The sequence below is a fragment of the Siniperca chuatsi genome, linkage group LG9 (genome assembly GCF_020085105.1).
Source record: "Siniperca chuatsi isolate FFG_IHB_CAS linkage group LG9, ASM2008510v1, whole genome shotgun sequence".
In the NCBI taxonomy this organism is placed as follows: domain Eukaryota; kingdom Metazoa; phylum Chordata; class Actinopteri; order Centrarchiformes; family Sinipercidae; genus Siniperca; species Siniperca chuatsi.
This window is the reverse complement of record NC_058050.1, coordinates 1448634-1471533: the sequence shown is the minus strand read 5'-3', so window position 1 is coordinate 1471533 and position 22900 is coordinate 1448634. Positions and strand designations below refer to the sequence as shown.

General features: G+C 40.4%; 1 protein-coding gene across 3 annotated transcripts in view; it reads right to left on the bottom strand.

Annotated features, from left to right (window-relative positions):
- Positions 1–22900, bottom strand: part of LOC122881113 (collagen alpha-6(VI) chain-like) — a 77904-nt gene that overhangs the window by 15088 nt on the left and 39916 nt on the right. For all 3 annotated transcript variants that reach the window (XM_044206877.1, XM_044206878.1, XM_044206879.1), the window contains 21 exons: positions 21762–21854; positions 20280–20333; positions 18509–18580; positions 18350–18376; positions 18173–18217; positions 17059–17112; positions 15939–16001; positions 11817–11882; positions 11437–11490; positions 10341–10376; positions 10161–10223; positions 9946–10008; positions 4409–4471; positions 3489–3551; positions 3349–3399; positions 3185–3220; positions 1582–1644; positions 1440–1502; positions 799–834; positions 666–702; positions 525–536 (listed from right to left, as the gene is read on the bottom strand). In XM_044206877.1, the coding sequence (XP_044062812.1) occupies positions 525–536; positions 666–702; positions 799–834; positions 1440–1502; positions 1582–1644; positions 3185–3220; positions 3349–3399; positions 3489–3551; positions 4409–4471; positions 9946–10008; positions 10161–10223; positions 10341–10376; positions 11437–11490; positions 11817–11882; positions 15939–16001; positions 17059–17112; positions 18173–18217; positions 18350–18376; positions 18509–18580; positions 20280–20333; positions 21762–21854 (1114 nt within the window). The remainder of the gene's footprint in view (positions 1–524; positions 537–665; positions 703–798; positions 835–1439; positions 1503–1581; positions 1645–3184; positions 3221–3348; positions 3400–3488; positions 3552–4408; positions 4472–9945; positions 10009–10160; positions 10224–10340; positions 10377–11436; positions 11491–11816; positions 11883–15938; positions 16002–17058; positions 17113–18172; positions 18218–18349; positions 18377–18508; positions 18581–20279; positions 20334–21761; positions 21855–22900) is intronic.

The following is a 22900-nucleotide window of genomic DNA, read 5'->3' as shown; positions in this document are numbered from 1 at the left end:
ATATATACATACATATATACATACATACGTACATACACATATATATACATACGTACATATATACATTAACATATACATATATACATACATCTATATATATACACATCTATATATATACATATACACACATATATATACATATACACACATATATATACATATACACACATATATATACATATACACATATATATACATATACACACACATATATATATACATATACACACACATATATATATACATATACACACACATATATATATATACATATACACACACACACACACATATATATATACATATACACACACACACACACATATATATATATATATATATATATATATATATATATATATATATATATATATATATGCACACACACACACAGTACACGTTAATGCCAAAGAAAGTGAAGAGGTTGTAATGAGAGTTCTTGCTTGGTGATGATCTCACTCAGCAGCTGAGGTTTTGTGCTGTACTCACCGTCCTGTTCTGATTGTTAAAATGGAGATACGTACCGATGGAACATGCTGTGTGGAGGAAAAGATATATATAATTTAGAGTTGAATTGCAGTTATTGAAACAACAAATAATGTCAGAACATTTTGCTTACTGTGAGAAAATTCTGGAAAAAAGTGAGCCGGTAAAAAGCTTCTTACCGCAGTTGTCTCTGACGTAGGTGATCAGCTGGCACTCCTGAGAAAACACAAGACGTCATGTATAAATACTGAGAATAGGATTCGATATTTCCCTTAATGCTGGCAGGTCAAGTGAATTTTAAGGTGGACTTACAGTCATGCCTTTGCCTCCAGGAGGACCTCTGGGACCCTGGGAAGAAGAGCAGAAGAGGCATTATCAACCTTCATTCAGTTTATATTATGTTTCTCCACTGGGGGCTGCGGGATTTAAGGTGGTTGAAGCGCTTTGTGGAAGTGTCCTAGTTAAGGTGGTATTGTATATGAAAACAAGAGTTAAGTAGGGCTGCAACCAACGGTTATTTTCATTATTAATTCATTTTCCGATTATTTGCTCGGTGAAATGATTAATCATTAACTCTTTAAAATGTCAGACAATAGTGAAAAATGCCCGCGGTGACATCTTCAAATGTCTTGTTTTTTCCGAACCCCCAAAAATATTCAACTTACTATCATGAATGACAAAGAAAAGCTTTAAATCCTCACACTTGAGAAGCTGGAACCAGCAAAGGTTTGACATGTTTGCTTAAAAAATGACTAAAACGATTATTTGATTATCAAAAAAAAGTAGATCGACTAATCGTTGCAGCTCTGGAGTTAAGGCGGTATGTTAAAGTCTCGGGTTTAAGGTGATATGCTGAAATGTCAGTTAAGGTGGGCTGGATTCATTGGCTTCTCAGGGATGGTGATGATGGTGGTGATGATGATGATGAAGGTCTCCGCCCCTCCCCCACTCACCCTGTGTCCCGGATATCCTGGTTCTCCAGACACGCCTGATTCTCCCGACCTGCCTGAGTTCCCCTGCATCAGTCAGAGCAGAAACTGAAGTCAGTGATGAAGACTGTAAAAAATCTAAAATCAAAGGTTTGTTTTCACTCACCCCTCGACCTCGGTTCCCTTTCCGTCCTGGATATCCTTTGGGTCCCTGCAGGCCGTCCTCCCCCTGAACAAAACAACAAAAACTCTGGCTTTATCACACAGTAAACGCACTGTTCGGACTTCAACATGCTTCCTGTTTCTCATATTTTACCTCTGTGTTATCTTTGAATATCCAAACATTATAACAGTCGCTGTGAGTGATTCAAAGAATAAATAAAAACACATGTTGTTTCAGTACAGCCTCAAATCTCAGGGGGTCCAAGAGCACAAATTCCGGTATTCATAAAATAAATTCAGTCTTTAATTATTCCTCCTGCTGTATCGACACCTGATTCAGCTCCTTGACCTAAAACACGAGTCCTAAAAGACCCAAATCGTGTGTCTCCATAAGAGTTCAGCTTCGTATCTCGCTCTTCTCTGAACATCTGTCTGTTTATCGAGTTGTAAAATGAATCACAAGACAAAAACACCGCAGGCTGCTGCCGTCCACCTAGTATCATCTCATCGCGCAGCTAAACGGGTCGCAGCTTAAAACAGAGGAAATGATTAGCGTAAGGACACGATGAATCTAGCAGGTTAGTGGTATCGTAACGCTTATTGTCCCGGAGCGGATCATCAGACTGTGAAGCTGCTCAGCTTCCTGTATCGTTTCCCCATCGCTGTAGTTTCTAGTAGGTTGCCGTGGTTACACAGCGAGCCACGGCGGCAAATTGAAAAAGTCGAACCATCACAAACTCCCATCATAAAAGCCGCCGCCGCCGACCCTCACACAGCTCCGTCTGGAGCCACAAAAAGCTTTATACAACTGCTTTCACATGCAGTAGCACTCCCCAACACCTGGAGACTCCCCAACACCTGGAGACTCCCCAACACCTGGAAACTCCCCAACACCTGGAGACTCCCCAACACCTGGAGACTCCCCAACACCTGGAAACTCCCCAACACCTGGAGACTCCCCAACACCTGGAGACTCCCCAACACCTGGAGACTCCCCAACACCTGGAAACTCCCCAACACCTGGAGACTCCCCAACACCTGGAAACTCCCCAACACCTGGAGACTCCCCAACACCTGGAGACTCCCCAACACCTGGAGACTCCCCAACACCTGGAACTGTCCACTCAACACTTCCTGCAGAGGTTTCACATTGAAACTTTCCGGGGAAGGGAGGCATTATGCACTTTTCTCCAGTGAAAGGCTTTTAATGTGAAACATTGTGCAACAAGTGTTTTATTGACAGTAGCTTAACAGCAAGAGGAAAACACGGCAAAGTAGAAGCAAGTGGAAGAAATTAGTGAATGAAAACAGTATTCGTCATTTCTCTTATTTCCTTCTGGTCGCGTCTACTGTCGTCAGTCTGAGAGGTGAAGTGAATTCTGCAGTTTTTACATTTAATACTTGTGTCAGTCTGAGGTGAAACTATAAAATTCTGTCCAACTTTCCAGCAGCGCGTCGGAGCCCTAAACTCCGGCTCACCGTGATGTTAGAGCCAAAACGTTCCCGACTGGGTCACCGTCCAGATTTATTTGGCCCCTGATGTATTTAGTTTAATATGTAAGTGACACTGGATTTTATCTGATGTCAGTGAAAATAGATTAACTCACCGTTAGACCGGGGTAACCAGGGAAACCAGGATCTCCCTGTAACAAGAAGGAAATTAGTAGTTATTATATTTATATTTTAGGACTTCTCTGTCCTCCCCAGAGTCAGATGAGAACAGTTTCATAAAATATCAGACAGTTTATTTAAATCTTTAGTTCTCTTCTACCTTGGCACCTTTAGGTCCTGCAGGTCCATAACCGTCTTTGCCATCCTGACCCTGAAACAGCACAGACAGACCGTCAGAGAGGCACAGACAGTTTATATTACACACTATTTACATAAACAGCAGACATTTCAGCTACTCACCGGCAGTCCTCTGGGGCCCTGTGGACCTGGCACTCCTTTCTCTCCTGGATCTCCTTGTTGGCCCTTCAACAACGACAACAACAGTTTTTATTTTCCTGTCATGCCAAACATTTGGCCCATCCCACATGGGATTGAGCAAGACACTAACAAGACACTGTTACTTATAAAAAATCCCAACAGTCATAACGAGACATTAAAGCTGCAACTGATGATTATTTTCATTTTCGATCAATCTGCCATTTATTTTCTCGAGTAATCTTTTAATTCTTCGGTCAATAAAATAGCAAACGTCTTCAAACGTCTTGTTTTGTTCGACCAACCGTCAGTTTGCAAAGATATAAAACGGAGAAAATCCTCACATTGGAGCAGTGCGAACACGCACTATTTGGGCATTTTTGCTTGAAAAGGTAAAAACAAAAAAGGGATTCATCGATTTTAACAATAACTGCCGACGATCCACTAATCAATTAATCGACTAATCGTTGCAGTTCTACAAGACATCTTCCAGTACCACATACAAAACCGAAAGCAGAACATCAGTTATAACAGTGTATGTGCTTCTACAGACTTTAACATATTTACGTGCGAAATGTCTAATAAAATAAATAACTGCTACTAGCCGACAGTTTATCCTGATAAAAGGTTTCCTTTTTCTCATCTACCAGACTTTGTTCAAGTAACTGGATAATTTCAATGTTTCATATGTGAACAGCCGACTTTGTGCATCATCCATAATCAAAACGTCAATTTCTGTTTTTATCCGTTATCGATAAAACGTCAAATCTCATGACGTCAAATCAACGGGACAAACAACAATAAGTGACTTCCTGTCGTTGGAAACCTAATCTGATCTAATGTTGAAATGGTGACGAGTTTGCCGGATCATAGACGAGGCGATGAGACGAAATGATGTCACACACCTTCTGCCCGTTACCTCCACGGCGTCCGGCTGATCCTGGGTCTCCGGCCTGTCCTGGACCACCCTGCAGGAAAACCAGCAGAGTCAGAGCAGTGCTGAAACCAGCTAACTGTTCTCCATCCTCAGAGTGTCCTTGAATGCATCACCGGTCAGCACACAATGACTGTGGGAGCCATTTTCAGTTCCATGTATGAGTCTATTTGTGTTCGCACCTCGGACCCCCAGGCAAATCACTTTATTTGGAGATAATTGATAAGAGACAATTATAATTGATAAGTGTCGCTACAGTAACTGTGCTCCTGCTGCCACAGCCTTTATGTAACATTTTTGGTTTATTTCATGTGAAAAGGAAACATGGACGACACTGAAACAGCTGTAAATAACTGTGTGATAGATCTGGACTATAAACTGGGCATTTATTCATTACATAATCTCACAGTAGAAGCCCCTCAGTGGCTGTTCATGAGCAGCAAATAATCACTACTTTTCTAATGTAGCTTTAACAAAGAACATCTAAAAGGTGACTAACTATTGACTGTGATGGATTAAATACGAGTTAAGTCTTGGTTTTTACAGAAAGAAATTATTAGTCAAGCAGAAACGTAAAGCAGCAACAGCTCCTAAAGAAACTGGAAACTTAATAACTTCAGCTTTTTGTTCTGACTGTTGTTTGTAGCATCTATTTAACTGTAGACAACAATATAACCATGGAGCTAATTTATGAGCATTTAGAGTCCATTACTCTCCTGACGACACATGTAAAACTGATGTTTGAACGTTTAATTTAGAAAAATTACATTCAACACAAGCGGTTAGAAACTCTTTCACTCAGCTCATAAATAATGTTGTTGGCTTTGTGCATCCAGTTCAGTGGACCAGAACAGAACAGCAGCACTGTAATTACTAACAGACCCAATACGAGACCACAAACTGAAAAATATGAAGTTTAGTTTCAGCTTTTTGAGAAGAGAAACATAAAACAGAATTGTAGTGACCACAAGTTTTTAAAAATAAACAAAAAGTTGAAAACTTTACTCTGATTTAATATGATTTGTGTTTCTATTCATGGAAAAATGTTGTTTTCTTCCAAGCAGACCCTGCCTGTGTAATTACTTGTGTTGTTCAGTTACTGTAAAAGGAGCATTTTGTCACTTAAAAGAGCCTAAAGATGTTTGTTCAGTTCAACAACAAGGAAAATATCTCAACTAGGGATGGGACGATATACGATTTTATCGCGGACCAGGATAAAAAAACACTCAAGATAAGTTGATCGTGGTGAGTTTCCATTATCGGGATAATTGTGAATATCCTAACGAGTGACTTGAAAAGCCCAATGCCAGTTGGACTTTGTTTTTGTTAAAGGATAATTACTGTATTTCTTAAGTCAGGGGTAAATTATATATACTGATGCAATTGTTGTCTGTACTGTTTGACATCCTGGCAGAGGAGTGAAAAATACAGGAATTATCATGTAAGAAAGAACAGACTCGCACAATGTTGCTATTTTTTATTTATCCTTTATTTATGCAGGGGGACCTGATGATTTATGATTAACTTATTTAAGATTGTTTGTTTTTCAAAAAAAAAAAGTGTCCTATCTGTGATGCAATAAAAATCTACGTTTCTTAAGAAAATGTAAGGTAAAGTGATTCCAGTATGTTTTGGTGCCATTTTAAGAGTTTTAAGCATACAGTCTAACACAAACCTTAATATATTAATGGAATAACGGTTTTCACAATAGACCCCATTAGAAGTGGAATTAGCAATTTCCAAATTTATGGCAACATCAAAAATAATGAGTATTCAGATACTAAATAAAAGGCTAAACTTGAATTATAATATACTGTAAAACTCAAATAAAAGCCGGTATTCAAATATTAGCCTGGTAAAAAAAAACACATTTGAGGGGGTGACATTATCTGTAGCCAACAGCTCATATGGTAAATTTAGTATAATGTCCATTTCTGTTGCTGTACAGAGGGAATTAGTGCTGTGGAAATGTTCATTATACTGAATTTATCAAGACAACAGGTAAACATGGAGAAAAGGGTTGAGTTTGGTAAACGGCCTGGTTCTCTAATAAAGGCCCTGGTCAACTTTTTATGGCACATTTAACTTCTTTTTGTTTTTTTAACGTTCTGTTGTGATGCAGACTAAAGTGAAGGGTGGAACGAGATTTAATCACTAACGTCAGTAGTTCATAAATATCCATATTCTGTGTTCCTATTGGTCGTATTAGCTAGTTGACTGTGACGGGAAAAATTAGGCCCTTGAAACAGTGGCAGGATTGTTTTCCTCTGCGTCTGACAGAGGGCGCCGTCATGTCCCACTGCAAGCTAAACGCATCATTTGCGGCTATTTGATCCTTTCGTTTTCTCGTAAGGGAAGGCTGAAACATAAATGTGGGGTTAGTGAAAATGAAAATATGATTTCTGTACAGTCCCTATGGCTCAAAGAACAAATGCATCACCAGGATGTTGTTTGCTCTGTGCAACACGCTCATATTGTTGCCGTACAGCCTCTACACAAGACTTTATACTGTTAGTCTGCCTGGCGACACTTTTCTATTTCCGCAATTAGTCTTTTGGAAAGAATCCGCTCTGAGAAATTATTTCTGACACTAATTTGTGTCTGATTCATTTAACGACCTCCATGCAGGGCTCATAAATAATTTGAGGGCGGGTCAGAGATATAAAACACATGGATGAGACTTACGGACTGAAATAGCTACAATCACAACAATCTAACACGGCTTTATTTTTGTTCCCACGTGCTGTCCACTTCCCAAATCTGATCAAACACTGTTTTAAGTAAAAAACAATAACTGAGGGAACCTCGCCAACTCTTTGCCTCCTAACTGGAACCAGAAACCAGATGAGTCCCAGACGTCAGGCGACAGCAGCAGCGGTGCCATCATCCGTCAGAGTCTTCAGGATTTGCAATTAAGGCGTCAAATATGACAACCGCAAAATTATCTAACACTTCCCGCGCTCGTTAAGTAGAGTCTTCAGGATGAAGACCAATCTGTTGTGCATTTACGACCACTGTGAATCTCCTGACAGACAGAAAGGAAGGTTTTTTTCACCCATCAACTCTTTCGGAATAAACATAATAAACAAAATAAAAAGTTAGAGTTGTTCTCTCTATATTTATATAAGTGTTAAATGTAATTCATTATTTAAATGTTTTGGCATTTATTTATAAGTTTACATCCAACCAGGGCTGCAGCACAAACTGAGGACACTGAGATCATGTATTTTTTTCTGGAAATTTGTGGGATTTAGCAGCTATTGGGGGAAATTTACATCTACAACAAAAAACGTACACAAAATGATCTGATCTGCTGCCCTAAAGACTAACTGTCATCTAAGATTTTATTTGTCAAACTGCTGTTTTCAAAGTCAAGAATGAACTTCCACACTCAACCTTTAAGCCGAAACGGATGAGAAGTCCCTGAAAGTGCCAGTAATGATAAAACACTGAGATGACAAGTGAAATATCTACATCCTCTGAGGAAGACCAGAAGGAAGACCAGAAGGAAGACTGGAGGACCGAAGCTCCACAAACAGTGAGTAAGTAGACGTTGTGTTAGGATCTTTTGGTCAAACTACTGTTTTCCAAAGAAAGATCGAGGCTCTACTCATGAAATATCTCTTTTCTAGAAGCAACCAGCAAATTGAATTCACAGAACTGATTTCCAGAAAAGTCTTTTCATTAAATATTTAATGCGGATTCATTTTAACGAAGCAGAAAAACGATCTTGTCGAGCTTTGAGCTGTTTATAATGTAACGCGTTATATCATATACATATATATCAAAAAAAGCCCAGGATGTCCCGAGTCAGATGCACTACATGGCCAAAAGTATGTGGACAGCTGAACATTGCAGCCGCATGAGATATTGTAACGTGTGACTGTGAGAAAGATCATTAATGTACTGCTCTAACAAACTCCGCTTCTGGGTTCCAACTTCCCACCAGAACCTGGCTGCAGGGATTTGCATTAGGATTGTCCACATATTTTTGGCCATATAGTATACAACAAGACTCAGCAGTGTAACATGTACGATGAGCCAAAATCTTTAGTCTCCTACAGACTAAAACAGATGACCTGCTGGATCTCAGGAGTCCAGAAATGAGAACTATGAGATTTAAAACAGTCCTGAGATGCTGAACAGCAATGATTTGACCTACTGGCTGAGAAAACGGTTATTACTCGCTCTGTCTGTAAATATTTAACTGAATGTTGCAGGTTTCAAATGAAGTTGCACAAACAGCAAATACCAGCAACACTTCAGGAATGTGTGGATAATGTGATTTAAAAAAAAGGCAGAACCTGTTGGCTGTTATATTCATTTATGGAGAAATATTTAATTCATTCAACATCTGTAATATGGAGAATCTGAGGTAACGCTTTATTCTACTTTTAATATTTCTTCCTTATAATTTACTCTTTAAGTTTCCTGTAAAGAACTATGTCGTGTGGCATTAACTTTAGAGGAAAATAGACAAAGTTCTGTTGAATGTCTTTGAAAGAAGAACAGCTTCATCTAAAGCCAAGTAAATATTTATTCATCATAAAGGTATTATTGGAAACTTTATTCGTCATATACTGTATGTTGAACTGCTCGCTCGCCTGTAAACAATTTAATATTTTTGCACGTTCAGCCGACCTGCTGTGCACAGACTAACAGTGTGCTGTGTTACGCCAGTTAATTATTTAATTGGAATCAATTGATTGGAAAGTGTACCAACTGAACAATGTCTCTATTATTACTCATAATTAGCACTGAATTACAAATTTACGAACCCATAAAATGAAGCATTACTGAATCTGTTTTCATTTAGCCAACCAAGGACTTCATGTCCTTTCAGACCTTTAAATCGTGTTTTATCGTTTGTTCTCAGCCGTCGTTGATGGTGGAAAACTCACTGAGAAACACCTTTTACAGCCGGCGATGTCTCTTTTTTATCCGACTCTCAAACTGGACATTTTTTATATTCCTGACAAAGTTTAACGTGTTAGACTGTGTGACCATGTCTGGGGTCAGCTGAGGTACTGTATTGTTGGTGAAATGGAGTAAAGGTTGAGGTGATGTACTCAGAATCAGAATCAGAAACACTTTATTGATCCTGAAGGGAAACTCTTTGTTACAGCAGCTCACCTTTACGTCAGTGCACACAGGAGAAAGTGCTAGCAAACAATATAATACACTATAAAAACTATAAAAACAGGTCAGAAAGTAAATTAAGTACCAGGTGGGTATAAGTATAAGATAAAATAAGTGTGAAGTACCAAGTGGGTTTACCGGCTGATGATGATAATACAGTATAATAATACAATGTAATAATATAAGTTATAAGTAGTGGTGCATGTACTGTCGAGTTAAGTGTAGCTTATTGAGATTATTAAGATATTGCACAGCAGTAATGGAGGTATATAATATCAATATCAATAAATAGGAAAAACTAACATGGGAAAACTAAATATTGCACGGGAGTAGTACACAGAATATTGCACAAATAAATATTGTACTGACCTGAGGTCCAGGAAGGCCAGGGATTCCTCTCGGTCCAGGCTGACCTCTGACCCCTCCGGGACCCTGCAGGGACAACATGTGTTGATATACACTTTAAAACACGTCTCTGGTAACCTCAGCACGAGGACACAACGTGTTGACTGTTGGAAGCTGAGTTTCTTCTGATGTTTTCCAAAATGTCGGACTGTTCCTTTTGTAATCTGGCTTCGTCTCACCTGTGAACCTGAAGCACCTGGGCTGCCTTGGAGTCCTGGAGCTCCTGGCTGTCCAGGTACACCCTGCAGGAACACACACACACACACACACACACACACACACACACACAGTTTAAAGGGTGTTTACTGCCGTATAAACCCGTGCTAACAGCACCGAGTGTCTTCGAGTTCCTCTCTTACCGTCTCACCGAATGGCCCTCGTCTTCCATCTGGACCCTGAGCAGCAGAAAAACAATGTATTTGAAGAATTGCACAGATATTTCATGAGTAAAGTATTAGTCACTTTGTTGTTATTAACAGACTATTAATGTTTGATGTGACAGACTTCACACACAGTCAAGAGGGAGGAAGGGGAATACTTTCTGGATTATCTGAGTGTTCGTATCCATGTGTTAACGCTGCTGGTGATCAGAGGACAGATTTCTGTTTTGCTCAGTTTCTCCTGATTCACCCGTGTTTTAACAGTTTAACAGCTGAGCTAAAATGAAACAGTACAGTGTTAATGCTGTTAGAGAGCAACTTAACGTCAGTGTGAAACGCAGAGTTTCTCTGTCCTCTCTGGTTCAAAGTTTGAGTCTGTTTCACCTCTGACCAAAACCAGCATCCCTGACAGGTGTAGTCAGAGGTGCTGCACCTGTAACCACACCCCACAGTGATGTCACAGTGTCCTGGAGTACACCTGTACATCACTGCAGCAAGGTGAGACACATTAACATTACACTTTAAGGGTCTTTTACATCTGTAAAGTTTGCAAAGAGATAAATTGTACATTTACTACTTAAACTAATGATGTGATGCGCTTACAAGTTCAACAGGAAACTTCAGACTACGGTTTACTACCCCGGAGGCTTTTTCAGCACACACACTGAACGGACAGCTAACTAACAAACAGACGTGTATTGGATTTGACTCGCTGACCCCACCTTTAAACGATGCGGATCTTTCAGTCAAGACTGAACTTCCTCATCAGGTCACAGAACCTGACGAGTCCCTGAATGTAACGTGACGCCAGCACGCAGCAGAGAGTTTCATTTTGTAATATTAATTAGCGACAGCCTGACTGACCGCACAGGCTGACAGTTTTTATGTCCTGCAAAGTCAGTGTATGTTATAATCAAAACTGTGGCGCCTATAATTAAAAAATTGCACTCTTTATAAATATGTATTGTTTCACTCTACCCACGCAATGTGTAGCACCTTTTAAAGCAAGTTTTAGATACTTCCTGTGATACGTGTGTTGATATTATATATATATTACTGCGTGCAGGTGTCTCACCGGGTTTCCAACGACTCCACTCTCACCTGGCCGCCCGTCCTGTCCAGGTGCACCCTGCGGATTTAAAGACATCACATCTCATCAAAGTGGCAAAGGATGAACTGTACAAGCTAAATCATTTGTTAAACTGAGGTTTTTTTTAAAGTAGAGCTGACGGTTCTGAAACAAATGGCTCTTTGTTATGAAACCAAATGATTAAATTAGCATTTTAAGAAGTTTCTTGTTAACGGAAACCTCAAACCTAGATAAAGTCACTGCACCCAGGAACACTACAGAACCTGATTTCATCTCAAACAGGAACAGAAGCGTTAGCTCTGTTGCTCTTCACTGCTGCTTTAAAGCATCGACCTCAGCTCAATCCGGTCTGTGATGTTTCTTACCGGTAAACCGGGGTTCCCGGGCTCTCCTTTGGTCCCTGGGACGGTGTTATCAGCACCTGGTTCACCCTATCAGACAAAACACAAAGCCCAGTCTAAACTCAGTCAGTCCTAAAAGATAAGCTCCACGCACTGTTTGGTTTCCTCAAGTGGAGCTTCCAGCTGTGTTTGGCTGTACGAGTCGCTGACGGCGAAACCATTTACAAACATGATTCGTGATGCGACTGCAGAGACGACGGACAGGCTAAAGAGACGCAGAAGCGTCTGTCTGGGCGGTATGGACGCCTTCTGTGTTTTCACCCCGGACTGTTTGTGAATGTGATCAACAAAGTAACAAACTGTTGCGGCTGAAACCCGCAGGACGTCACTCTCAGCTGAGCGGCTGCTGGTGAAGATTTGAACTGGGGGGTTTTTTGGGGTTTTTTTGCCCAGCGTGTTCTTCAGTTTTAAACCGAACCAACGAGCCTCGACTGGAAACAAGAGAGCTCTGACTCTCGCTCTTTTCCTTCCACAGAAACGTCCAGACTCAGCCGGTTTACTGCGGCGTCAACGGGAGGCCGTCAGATGCAGATGCAGATTCAGACGATGCAAATAAAGCAACACCCTGGTTTAACGGATATTATGATGTATAAACATCTTAAGCAAAATCCAGCTTTGTGTATATGTAGTGGTAGAATATGATGTGAACAAAGATTCAGACTCTGTTTCGTCCCATTGTGGATACTTTGATTGTCTTCAGCATAACAATCACGTTGCTTCATGTAACGGTGGTAAAACGGTCTTTCAAGGCATCTACTAACAAGCAAACACATGCGTTCAGAGAGAAAATCAAACCCAGAAGACAAATGAGAATCAAATATTATTATTATAATATATCACTATACAGTCCTTCTAACTTTGTGATCACAGAAATGAAAGGAGATTCGACCAATCCCAAGCAGGAGCTTGACATTTTGTCTAATTCCCTCAACGTCCGTGCAAAGATTAGTCAGATCAGAAGAATGCTCTCGCTGTCAAAACCAAAGTTATGAGCCCAAGCCAAACTAAATCAATCCCTGATCTCAGATCCTGATCTATGTCTCTAGCCTGTGGGACCTTATTACCCCTGAGGTCGTCTTATCAGGCAGACCTCGTATTTGTTTTCTTAAACCTACAGCAACCCTTAAATATAATTTTATTTATAGTTTTATTTGCAAAATCATTTTGATAATTGCAAAAATCCATCGTTTCTGGTTGCAATGCAGTAATAAAAAAAGACAAAAACACGCCTAGTATCCATATTTAAATTGAACGTTTGCTTCTATCTTGACTGTTTTTTTCTGGGTGTGTGAATACATTTCCTCTGATGAATAAGTAAAATGAATTATTAGTCAGCTAATGTAACTCTGAGCTCTGCAGTTTGGGAGAGATTTGTGTTTCATTAAGGGATTTTCAAACTCTGATATGGATTTACTTTGACAGGAGGAAGCACTCCCGTCAGAGTAAATCTCTTTCTCCTGTTCCTTTCAGCTGGTAATAAATCAGTCTTACAAAATATATTACTGTCTCTGTAAACCACAAATCCCACAATATTTCAGGAACGAAGAAAACGTACAACTCTCCACTGGAGGATTTAAAGCCACCGTGAGTCGATTTTTTTTAAGCGATTATTATTATTATTATAAGATTATAACAAAATAAAAGTGTGTGTAAAAATGAGACTCTCCTGGTGAAAACTGTGTTGCTTTATATCTTATGCATCTCAGTGTTGCCAAGTCAGGTCTGATACAGTGTCTGGAGACGCCAAAGTCAAAAACTGTCAAATCTTTAAGGTTGTGCGACTCCATCAACATATAAAAGAAACGCCTCTTAAACTGAGGGAACTCTAAGCTGACTGATTCTTTGCATGTATGATTGAGAGTGTGTACTGATGCCGTTTGTTTCAGTGAAAAAAAACCCACGAGATGAAGGATTACAGCAGCATACCAGAGCTGTTATATAAGCACACAGCCGAGAACATAAAGCCGAGAGGGTCAAACTGAAGTTTAAACGCTGCAGAATCCGGAGGGAGAGAGGCACAGAGGAAGAGAGAGAGAGAGCAGTAATGAAAGCAGTCGTCGACATAATGTTTTTGTAAAAAGAGAAGATTAGGGAGTATTTTACAAAGAAAAACAAGACTTATCTATGAATGTCTGTGACTTTATGCTCTTCTGTTCGCAGGGTTCCCAACTTGCTTTACAGAAGTATTTTTTCCAGGATCTTTTCTCATTTAAGAGAATAAAGTCAAAGAATTTAACAGGGCGACGGTTGGGACAGTCTAATCTACAACGCGCAGCGTCACGTCCGTAAACATGCGTCCCATCAGCAGCAGCAGCAGCTCAAACTGGATGCAAACTGCAGCAGCCACACGTGCAGTAATACATGTGTTGATCCCGAGGAGTGGATTTGATAAATTTTCAGTTTTTTTGGGGTGGCGTCCTGGCGGTTGAGGTGCATATAACTGTAACGGACCTTTGCTGCAGGTCATGCCCCCATCCCCCCGTTTCCTTTCTGTTTCTACACCATCACTGTCTAATAAAAGGCAAAACGCCCCCCAAAAAAAAATCTAGTGCAACATTTTGGGTACACGTATTTGCTATCTGGCAGAGAGTTAGCTGTGTAGATTGATACCACTCTTATCTGTGGGTTAAATATGAAACTACCACAAGCAGCTTAGCTTAGCACAAAGACAGGAAACAGCTAGCCTGGCTCCGTCCAAAGATAACAAAATCAACCTACCAAAACCTCTAAACTATTTCTTGGCTCTTCATTTTTTCTATTGTATAAACAAACGAGATATAACGAGTTAATCGGTGAGCTTCAGAGGTGCTGCTTAGAGGATTTCGTTACCTTTGGACAGAGTCAGGCTAGCTGTTTTGCTCTTTCCAGTCTTTATGCTAAGCTAAGCTAACCGGCTATAGGCTGTTAGCATACAAACTTGAGAAGTTAATCTTATCACCCAACTCTCCGCCAGAAAGCGAAAAGGCATATTTCCCAAAATGTGGAACTATTCCTTTAACATTTTTGACAAAAGGCTGACAACAACAGCACAAGAACTGAACACATGCCTGCGTCTGCATTCATTAAAAGGTCATTAGTGACTTTGAGAAGGGCTGTCTCAGTGCTGTGGTGCTGACGAAAGCCAGATTAGAACTTTTCAAAGGTATTATCGTTTTCCACAGCAGCAAGAAGCTGCTTAGATACAAGTTTTTCGAGAATCTTCTAAATAAAAGGCAGTTTGGAGATTGGGCGATAGTTATCCAGGAGGGTGGGATCAAGCCCAGGTTTTTTTAGGACTGGCTGGACACAAGCAGTTTTAGTAAAGAAATCAGGGACGCAGCCAGGAGACAGCGAGCTGTTAAAAATCATTTGTGAAAGGGGCGCAATACAATCTATAGATTCCAGTAAAAACCTGGTTGGGATTTTGTCCAGAGGGCTGAGGGACACTCTCATAAGAGACACGATGTCTGCGAGTTCGGGCAGAGTAACAGCAGAAAAACTGCTCAAAGAATCCCTGAGCGGGTGATCCACATCTAAAAAGGCAGGATTGGGGGTGATATCAGATCTTATTAACTCCACCTTTCCAGCAAAGTGGAAAAGAAACTTTTCACAATCAGCATCACACTCAGCAGGGGCACAAGGAGAGGCAGGGTTAACTAACTGATCCACAGTCTTAAATAGGAATCTGGGGTTGTGCTGATGGGCAGAGATAAGTGCAGAGAAATGACATGTTCTTGCATCCTTCACCTTCCTGTTATAAAGGCGTAATGACTCTTTCATGGCCACAAAGTGGACCTGCAGACCTGATTTCTTCCATCTGCGTTCTGCTCTTAAACAGATACAAGATAAAAACAACAGAACAGAAGCACATTCACACATCTACTGTATAACTGACATGCAGGTGTGAGAGGGTGAGTGGGTATACCTGTACACTGTATGCACATTTAGCTTTTGTAATCCACAACAATGGAACACAGGTCATTGCACAGAACATGTATTTGATTATTTGATATATATATATCTGTATCTATCTATAGATAGATAGATATAGATTTAAAATCCATCCATCCAGCGAGGGAGAGAGAGAGAGAAGCTGTTGGGACTCACCGGATCTCCTCTCAGTCCTCGCTGTCCTTTCAGCCCCGCCTCCCCTCTGATACCTGGGATACCCTGAGGACGACAGTTCAACCCGTCAGTCAACCAGCCGGAGGTCAGAGGTCAACGCCTCCGCGCTCCCCTCCTCATCCGACGGGCGCGACAGCTAAAGGGGAATTCCTCTGGACTACAGAGACTCAAACACTGGACTGGCTGTCCGTCTGACTGAATACATCAATCAACCATCAAACAAAAAGCAGGACAACAAATAAAGACTAAAGTGCAGTGATTAATCATTTACATGACGAGTGTATAAATATACAGGTATCATGAATGTTGAGCACTATTCATTCACCTCTTTCAGCATCTGCTGATGTAAGTAAATGTAAGTGAATAAAACTTAAATATTAAGTATTTAAAGAAAATAGCACTAATAACAATAATCAAATTATATATGTTTAAATCTTCAGTAAAAACATTATTTTATGGGCATTTATTGAGTTCATTGTTATTCAGATGCACCTAAATGATAAAATTACCTTTTATTTTGTAATTAAAAAAAAAAAATAATAATAATCTATTTAAAAATGACAAAATACAAGTAGATGCAACTATAATCACAGCAATAATAATATGATTATTCACATAAATAAGTGAGTTATGATTCATTATGAATGTTGTGTTGAAACAACACAGAATACAAGAGTCAAACTACAAAATGCTCATTGTTACAATGAAATGCTATTATTAATAAAAAAAATTATTTTATGGCATGAGTCTTTAATTTAATCATTAAATTTAACTTAATTGTTCATTAACAGTAAGATGTACTGACATGAAAACTTGTATTAGCAATAATACAGTTTATATATATATATATATATATATATATATTACTATTCAACACAACACTATGTTTTCCTGCTTGCTTTTACTTTGAACTTTAATTTTAATGTGTTTCAAAATGAAAGAATGGCTGAAAACACAGATTTACACTTTCACAGTGATGCTAACCGATGAATGAAAACTCCTTATTAAACGGATTAATTCATGTGAAAATACAGACAAAGGTTTCTTGTGTTGCTCAGAGCTGTGTGTTTGGATTGTGAGAAAACGTAAAAGGCTGTTTTACTGGGTTTCCTGGGTGTCCTCTCTCTCCTCGACTTCCGTCTTTTCCCGTCACTCCCTGCAAACACAGAACCAGAAACAGCTGAGCGGCGAGAGCCTGAAAATCCCTCCAATCAGCTCCTGAACACGCCCGCACATCTCCTCCATTATGAAAACACAAACAGAAATCTACTGTGTCTCAACGTCACCGAGCAGCTCATTAGTTTGTTGTTTTACTCTTCCACGTGCAGGACTATGATTTGTTTTGCCACTCAAACACTCTGCGGTGACTTTAAAATAAAAAAAGCACGGAGGTGTTAAATAAACGCCTCAATGAAAAAGGACACAAACACGCCTCAAGATGTTAAAATAACCCGATCGTCCTAAAGATCGGCATCGAGGCAGATCCAGGCATATTTGTCTTACTTCTATGTGGGATAGTCAGGCTTTGAGTTTTGGAACTACAGTTCCCATAATGCTTTGGGGGTTGTAAATGGGAATAAAAATATTGCTTTATTGTCTTTTCAGCCTGAATCTGTTCACATGTGGTCAGACTGTCCCATCAGAGCAGCCGAACCAGCAGTCAGCAGCTCCTGTCTGCAGTGGACCCGTGGACGGACAGACAGCTGTCTCTGGATCACTGTGAGACTGAAGGAAACTTAGAAACAGCAGGATTCTCAGGCAGGTTCTGCAGCCGCTGTCTTCTACGATCTCGAAGGATTTATGGACGTTTTTTCTGGACGGACGTCAGAGGTGACGATCTCCTCGGACAGTGTGAGTCACAAAGAATCGAAAATACTGCGTGTGTTTCGTGTCTGTGTGTTCAGATTTGAGTTCTGCAGTTTTTTAACTGCAGCAGTTGCACGGTGAGTATTTTAAAGTACCTTAAATCACCTCCGTGAGTCACAGCCGCAGCGCCACCTGCTGACCGGGCTGCTGAGCGGCCAAACTACAACATCTAACTTCCTGTTTTTAAAACATCTGCATGCACATGTCCCTTTCACCGATCTTTGCCCCCTCAATGTTTCTCCAACTGTCCTCCTGGGGAGACGCCTCACAGTCACAGCGATACTTGATCATGACGTGCATTTTCTATATTCCCGCTCCAGGTGAGCAGATGTAGCTGCTGAAGTTCTTACCTGTTCTCCGTTAACTCCGTCCAGTCCGTCTTCTCCGTCTTCCCCCTGCAACGTTGGAGGAGAATCAGGTGTCAGCAGATTCGACTCTAATGTTTGTCCAAACATTCCTCAGTACATACAGCACGTCACATGACTTCCTCGCTTAAATTGACATTCCAGCAGGCCTGAGTCACTCACCCTGTCTCCCCGGACGCCTCGGTGGCCCTGAAGACACAAACAGCAACAGTTAGACACGCATCACCAACATCTGGCACAGCTGCTTCCATCAAACTATTTGCATAATTACTAATCTCTAGTATAATAAGTAGCGCTCAGTAGTATTGAGCAGTGCTGTACCTTCAGTCCCCTGAGTCCAGAACAACCCTGGACACCCTGAGGTCCGCTCGGTCCAGGACGGCCCCGCTCTCCCTGCAACACAGAAGCACAGTGAGCCGTGATGCAGCAGGGGCGGAGTCCAGCAGGAGACCTGACATCACCACTGTGAGCAAACACTGATTCAGCGGTCCGGACTGAAATCTCTCCACAGCCATCAGACGGACTGCCGTGACGTTTTGTACAAACATTCGTGGACTTTGGTGATCATCTGACTTTTCCCGTTGTGGTTTTGACTGAAATATCTCAACAATGGACTGTGATGAATCGTGCTTCATCGTTCATGCTCCCCTCAGGATGAACTGTAGTAACTCTGCTGATCCTCTGACTTTCCATCTAGCGCCACCATCAGGTCGACATGTTAACGTGTCCGACACTTTGGTTTCTGACCTGCAGAGCTGCTGACGCTCCCATCAGCCTCAGCTGCGCTTGATCTCCTCGTTCCACTTCTCGACCACCCAGATCTTCAAATCTCGGCCATCCCTGTCTTGTGTTTTGGTTTGTTTCACTTTGGTTTTGTGTTTTGGTTTTGTAATATATCTTTATTTATCTATTCATTTATATATTTTCCGTGTGTGTGAGTGTGAAGCACTTTGTAACTGTGTATTTTAACAAGGGCTATACAAATAAAGCTTTACTTACTTTGTGTTTACTGCTATTTAACAAATGCATGCTCACACGCTAAACTAAGATGGCTGCGGACTCTTGTTAATGAGATATGGGTCGTTTACACCGGCGGAGAGCCTCGTGCTGTGTTCTCTTGTGCTGGCTTTAGTCTGTGTAGAACTGAAGCATCTGCCTGCACTCACTGCGTGAACAAGAACAGAGCTTCAATAAAAATACTGCTGACGAAAGCCTCAGTGTAGATTTTAGGGCTGCGCCCGCTGATTGTTTTCATTGTTGATTAGTCCGTCGGTTATCCTCTTGGATGGACTTCCTTATTGACAAGAAGCAATAATCATCTCTCTGTTAAAGCTTCCAAACCACCTCACATCTCCTCTCTGAAGGAAATCTGCGGTACACGATCCAATAACTACTGAACCTCGGGTATCCCATGTGTACAGTAAGCAGTAATCTGGGCAGAACTGGTTTCAGGTACTCTGCAAACTGCCCTGAACCTGGACTCTTTCATTTTAAAGCTTCGTTATCTGATGGTTTTACCGACTATGAATATTTATTGTTTTTCGTCTGTTTGGTCAAAACTAAAAGATTTTCAGTTTACTGCGATATGAAACAGAAAAGCAGAGTCTCACGCTGGAGAAGCTGCTACTGAGGCATATCTGGAGTTTTTCCTTGAAAAAATGACTTAAATTGTTTAACTGATAATCAGAATTATTGCCAATAACTTTCTGTTGGACCAATTAATTGACTAATCAGCTCTGGAAGATTTTACAAACTACATGCTGTTGGTAAGAGAGTTAGAATTGATTTGTGTGTGCAACAGCAAAGATCTTTTGTTTTGAAGGAGTTCATCTGTTCTCCAGGACACGTGATGTTTCAGCAGCGGAGCAGACGTGTACGTATGAAAGGCAGCCAAGTATATGTTTTATCATTTAGTTTACCGTCATGCAGCTTTAAATGGAGGCTGGAGGCTCATCTAATCTTGAAACATGGAAAAAGTTCTCTGCCTTGACGGCAGTTAAGAATAAACTTTCATCTGCAGCCGGCAGTTTAACTATTACCTGGTCAAATGTTACATTTAAAATGTGTTTAAAGTGAATGAAGAAGCACTTACAGCGACGCCCTCCTCTCCGGGGAATCCGGGGTGACCCTTCTGTCCAATCACACCCTGTTTAGAAAACACACAACAGGTTCAGGGGCAGAAAAAATAACTGAAAAGACTTTAAAATAATTAAAAAGTACTAAAGGAATTAAAGTAGGGCAGCCGACGTTCGTCCTTCGACCTACACCCAAACAGTGTCTTTCCTCGAGGATAATAAAGCTGAACACTTGCTGTTTCATTCTTGCCGACTCTTATTCAAATATCCACCACTGTCCTCCCTGAACTAGAGCGGCTCTGTCGCTTCTGTCTGTTGCCGATCTTTGAACTAATTCTGCCGTTGACATCAGCTAAACGGCAAAAAACTCTACAATCAGTAAACAGAGAAAAATATTCAGAATCTGAAAAGCTTAAACCTTAAAGCACAGCATGTGACCTGGCTGTCAGCACACCAACTTTTCAGTTAATGCAGCTTTATATTTCTAAGCATTTTTTTGACTCGCACTTAAAATGTTTCATGTAAATATAATAATAATTCTAATTATTCTAACACTTTACCTAAAAGGTGTGAAACACTCATGTCTCTTAATTACTTAATGTGTCATTATCTCAGAGACTTTCATCGAGGGCAGAATAACTCATTTACTCAAGTACAAATTTGAGGTGATTGTACTTGAGTATTTATATTCCATGCTGCTTTGTACTTCTACTCCATTTATCTGACAGCTGAAGTTATTTTCCACATTAGGTTTTACATAAAAAACAACCCTGTCGTAGATTAACAACCTTGTTAAGCCTTTTACAAACAAACTCAGCGTGTTTCAGATGTCTCTGAGTTGTTAGCAGTTCCACCAAAGAAACATTGTTTTCATTTAAATAACAATTTGAGGCCCGAAAAAGAAATATTAGCCAATATTTCACAAAAAGATCAAAGATCTAGCGAAAAGTACCAAAGTGAAAACAGATTTGTGTTTTTTCTTCTTTCCTCTCCCATTAATCATCTCCGGACAGCTCAGATTTATCTGGTGACCCTTCGGAGGGGCCACCGGACTAAACTGGCTAAAGGTATATAAAGTTTATAAAGTAATACGCATCCTCGGGCAGCTGCAACAGTGAAACGCTGTTCTAACGCTGATGCGTCAGTGTTAACAATCTAATGATGTCGGACAGAATCAGAATCAGCCACAGGAGACGTTTTACTGCTGACACTGTAACTGCATTTTGCTCTTTATACTTTCACTTAAGCAGGGTTTGAATGCAGGACTTACACCTCAGTAAATGATCTGAGTACTTCCACCACTGATCGAGGAGTCATTCCTCTCAGCTTTGAGAAAAAGAGGCGTTTCACGCCTTTCCCTGTGTAACAGTCTGACCTCCTCTTCTGCTTGCGTCTGCTCGCTCTCAGCCCAGACCAGCCTTCTTATTGCTTTTGACACGTTTTCACAAACGGGTTTTAACATCCTGTATAAAGTTAAAAGGTGTGTGCATTCCAGTCACCTTTGACCCCGGGGGGCCCCGAGAGCCACGGATGCCTTCATGTCCCGAACATTTGCACATGACGTTGCAGCACTCCCTATCTGACACCATGTCCTGCAGAGACACAGAGAGCAGAGGGATCGATAAACATGAAACGATGCCAATACTCATTTCTTTCTACGGACCTTATTTATAACAAACAGTAAAAGATTTTAGAGCTTAGTGCCGAGAAAATCAGTAACAGTGCAGTTAAAAGCTCTTCTGCTCACTTAAATCCATGAAATATACATTTAACTCTGTTTCACATTGGGTTTGATATTGTTAACCATCTAAAAACTGAATTTATCTTTAAAGTTATCGGATAAAGCTGACGTCAGTGTGTGTGTGTGTGTGTGTTTTGTTTCTCTTCCTTTTGTATATGTATGTATGCATATGGGTGTTCATGTCTGACAGGTCTCTTATTACGTTAAGGGCTCCTTGTTTGTCTCTGCTCCCTTGTTCAAACCTTTAATAAAAAACTCATTAATTAAAACAAATAAATAAATAGAAAACAGTAGGTATTATTTTCCCCCCCCGTAATAAATTTAGGGTGCCTAACATTTTCCTTCAGAAACATTTTTCAATTATTTTTTATGTTAAAAAATTAGCTGTATGTATGACGAAGGATTTAAGCCAAAAACCGGATATTTCACTGAAGGCTTGTTTTTATTCTTTGTGAAGAAAAGTCACAATCTCTACCTGCTGAGGGTTCTGGCTGCTGTTCTTTTGAACGTGTTTTGTACGTGTACTTAAAAATAGGAACAAGCTGTTATCAAAAGCTAAGACAAGCGTTCCACTGAACCCGCTAAAGGATTCTTGGTTTCTTTTCTTTGCCAATGGCTATTCCTTTACATGGTGAGTAATTTACATATTTTCTTCAGCCAGCACTTCCCGGGGGCTTTTTTCTGGTTTCCATTCCTGCAAACAGACACGCCAGAACAGGAAAACCTTTTCTGAACTAATGAGTTTCTGTGATTCTCATCATGCTGAGAAACGTGTCTCTCCATCACTTTAGTTCCACAGAAACCAGACTCAAACCAGGAAAAATAGAGAAAATAGTCCCATTTCAAGAGAGACAAACAGAACTGTTCCAACACACTAAGAACAGTTTTTCTTTTTCA